Below are 3,265 nucleotides of genomic sequence, written 5' to 3'. Positions count from 1 at the left end.
TAATTTTCTTTATTCATGTAAACTGAATATTTGGTGCATTTTAACGTATTTAGTGATTTTCACAGAACCTAAATATCTTGTTTTGTCCAATAAACACTTGATTATACTCAACTAAAAATAATAAATATATATATAATAAGATATATAAGTAAACAAAGTAGTAAATCATCACATAGAGGAGCTGAAAGTGTTGAATATTTGTCTCTTTTCTTTAAAAAGGACAATTAATCGATTATCAGAATAGCTGGAAGGTATCTGACTAAATGGATCAATAATGTAAATCTGTTATCTGGTGACGCTTTGGTTCTTTAACAACCAGAAATATCTGATAGTAAAAACAAAACAATGTTGTCGCCATTTTATTCAATAAAAGACTTCTTAATTAAACTGCAGAAGTTCCCTGAGAATCTTCATGTTTTGAAGTTTTCTTCAGTGATCCGGTGATCGTTGACACGACATTTAAGGATAAACTGCAAACAGGAGCTTCTTATAGATGATTCAGCATACTTTTAATTCACTTAGTGGTAATTATTAAGTCTCAGGATGTCTCATCATCCAATCAAAACACAGATATTTACTGTGATGAAAACCTGAGAACACACGAGCAACTAACTAAATTTAAAGACGCATAAAACTAATATTTTTATCATAAAACAGTTATTATGACGCAGGAGAGCAGAGTGTTCAACGGGTTAAATAATCAAAGGTTCTCCAGGATGTGTGGGAATACTGACCGCATTAAATATTAATATTAATCAGCTGGTGGAGGATTCCTGGAAGCTCAGCGGTCACATGACGCGAGCAAACAGGAAGTACCGGAGCTGAAGTGAAACAGGGAAGCACCGAAATAATCCTTCAGACAGAAGTTCCATCTGGAATGTCTTCATGGTTTCTAATGACTGTTGATGTAAAGACCTGATCGTCCTTATCTGAAACTACAAGACATCAGTTTGTGGGAAAGACACAAACATTGACCCCAAAACCTCCTGGAGGACCTCGCGGTCTGAGCAGCACTCTTCTTCAAGACCACAACGCCTAGTAACATATTCATTAAACATCCTCAAGAACCTCTTCAAGCTCTCTTGAATCCTCTCCTCAACTCCTAAATCCTCTTCAAGGACCCCCGATGTACCTTCTGTACTTGTTAGTATGTCATCAAGCAATCCTTGAACCTCTTCAATGACCCCAGAAACAAGCTTTGCTCTACAAGCTCCTCAAAAAACTTCCCAAAACCACCACGGGGAACTCTGCTCAAGGATCCCTAAAAACCTCCATGAGCACTCAAGGACCAACAGAACCTTCCCTGAATCATCCTTAATGTCCACTACGGGCGACGTGAGGACACTTCAAGCACTCCTTGAACTATTTCAAACACCACTAACCATGAACACTCTTCTGGGTCCACTAGAACCTTAAAGAGGGCATCAGAACCACCTTAGGAACCACATGGTCCTCCTCAAGAACCCGAAGAACCTCCTCAAGTAACATTGGACCTCTTCGAGGCCCTCTTAAATCCTCTCCTCAACTCCTAAATCCTCTTCAAGGACCGCTGAAGCACCACTGCTACTTCTTAGAATGTCCTCATTTAATCAAGTACCACAGAATCTTTTCAAGAATCCCTAAAAATCACCACGAACCATGAACACTCTTCTGGGTCCACTAGAACCACCTCATGAACCACATGGTCCTCCTCAAGAACCCAAAGAACCTCCTCAAGTACGACTGGGGCCTAAACAAGAACCGAACTCCTCAAGCACCTTTGAAGTTATTAGGGCGCGTCCTCAAGCACTCTTCACGGATCCCCAGAGTCTAGTAGGTCTGAATGAATGTGGATTCAAAGGACCAGCTCTGTGCTCAGGAGGTGGATCTTTAGCTCAGTGGCACCCTCTGCAGGTGAAGCTCAGCACTGCTGAAGGTTTGTACAGAACCTGATCAAATATAATGTTGTATAAATATTGATATTAAGTGTTTTTAGCAGCTGTTGTTTGGGTTTGATGAATGTGAACACTAGAGATTATTATAACAAAGTACAAAGACAAAGTTGTTGATGATGATAACATAAACATGTTAGTTTATGATCTACAGGCCCGTTGGAGATATGCAGGTAAATAATGGTGAGTAAGGTAAAATAACGGTGACATGGAGCGTTGATGTCGTGCGGTGCGTTCGGCTCAGAGCAGCTAGGTTTCAGGTGGTGAATGTTTGTTTACCTCCGGGTTCACATAGTGTCTCCTGATCACCTGCCACAGTCGGCACGTAATGAGCATGTGCAGCAACGAGCTCCCGATGAACACGACGAAACCGTTTTTATGAGCACCTGCAGGACACAGACGGGTTATTAGAGCACGCGCACACACACACACACGATAATAAGCTATCTAAAGATTTTAAAATGAGTTTATTGTACTCACTGTAGGTTTCGGTGGACGACACGTACGTGAGCAGCAACAGGCCGGTGTTCTCGGTGAGGCTGCAGAGGAGAGCCAGCCCGCTCAGCAGCAGTTCCGGCAGCCTCTTGGAGAAGCGGCCGCGGTAGAAGCTGAAATAGGCAACGGACACCAGGTAGCGCGGTGCCGAGTGAAGACCGACGCAGCAGCGCCAGATGTAGCGCTCAGGGACGAGGCTGATGGCGCCGCTGATGGACGGGAGGTAGTTTGACACCTGAGGGCCAAAAAATAAAAGCACACACGGACGATTATTTGAACTTTTCTAACAGGAAACAGATCATATCTTTTCTACTATTAGATCTGGTCATAATTTAATGGTTTGTATTCTCTCCATTTATTTAAACTATGGTTTAAAAGTCAGTAATCTCCAGAGAGAAAGCTTGATTATATGATCTACAAGTCTTTTATTTTGTAGAAAGTCTCTTTATTAATAATAATAATAATAATAATATGTTGTTTAGTTTAGTAGATGGAGAATAAAACTCTGTTCAAAGAGACAAAGATCCTCTGAGCAACAGATGAACAAGAAGAGAAGATTTAAACAGGATTTAAACTGGAACAGCTTCCTGTTTCAGTGTCGAGAGTTTCACAATAAAAGCATCCTAGAACAAGCAGGAATTAACACAGTAGCAACAGAAGGTTAGTGTAGAGTTACTGCTGGAACATCAGCTGAACTCATCAGTTTAAACCTCTTCAATCAGCGAGACTAACTATATTTAGAGTAGGGCTGGGCGGTATGACCAAAAATGCATATCATTGTTGCTTAGGGGGGTCTCTCTCTCTCTCTCTCTCTCTCTCTCTCTCTCTCTCTCTCTCTC

At 41.4% G+C, this 3,265-nt stretch overlaps 1 protein-coding gene across 1 annotated transcript in view; it reads right to left on the bottom strand.

Moving 5' to 3' along the window:
• Positions 1-208: 208 nt before the first annotated feature.
• LOC116390093 (post-GPI attachment to proteins factor 2-like) overlaps positions 209-3,265 on the bottom strand; it is a 5,746-nt gene continuing 2,689 nt past the window's right edge. The window contains exons 3-4 of the mRNA XM_031859376.1: positions 2,412-2,661; positions 209-2,317 (exon numbers count right to left, since the gene is read on the bottom strand). Of these exons, the coding sequence (XP_031715236.1) occupies positions 2,181-2,317; positions 2,412-2,661 (387 nt within the window). The 3' untranslated portion in view covers positions 209-2,180. The remainder of the gene's footprint in view (positions 2,318-2,411; positions 2,662-3,265) is intronic.

Source organism: Anarrhichthys ocellatus, unplaced genomic scaffold (genome assembly GCF_004355925.1).
Source record: "Anarrhichthys ocellatus isolate YVR2014 unplaced genomic scaffold, GSC_Weel_1.0 scaffold22, whole genome shotgun sequence".
NCBI classification, from domain to species: domain Eukaryota; kingdom Metazoa; phylum Chordata; class Actinopteri; order Perciformes; family Anarhichadidae; genus Anarrhichthys; species Anarrhichthys ocellatus.
The sequence above is the reverse complement of the archived record's forward strand: the minus strand, read 5'-3'. Positions and strand labels throughout refer to the sequence as shown.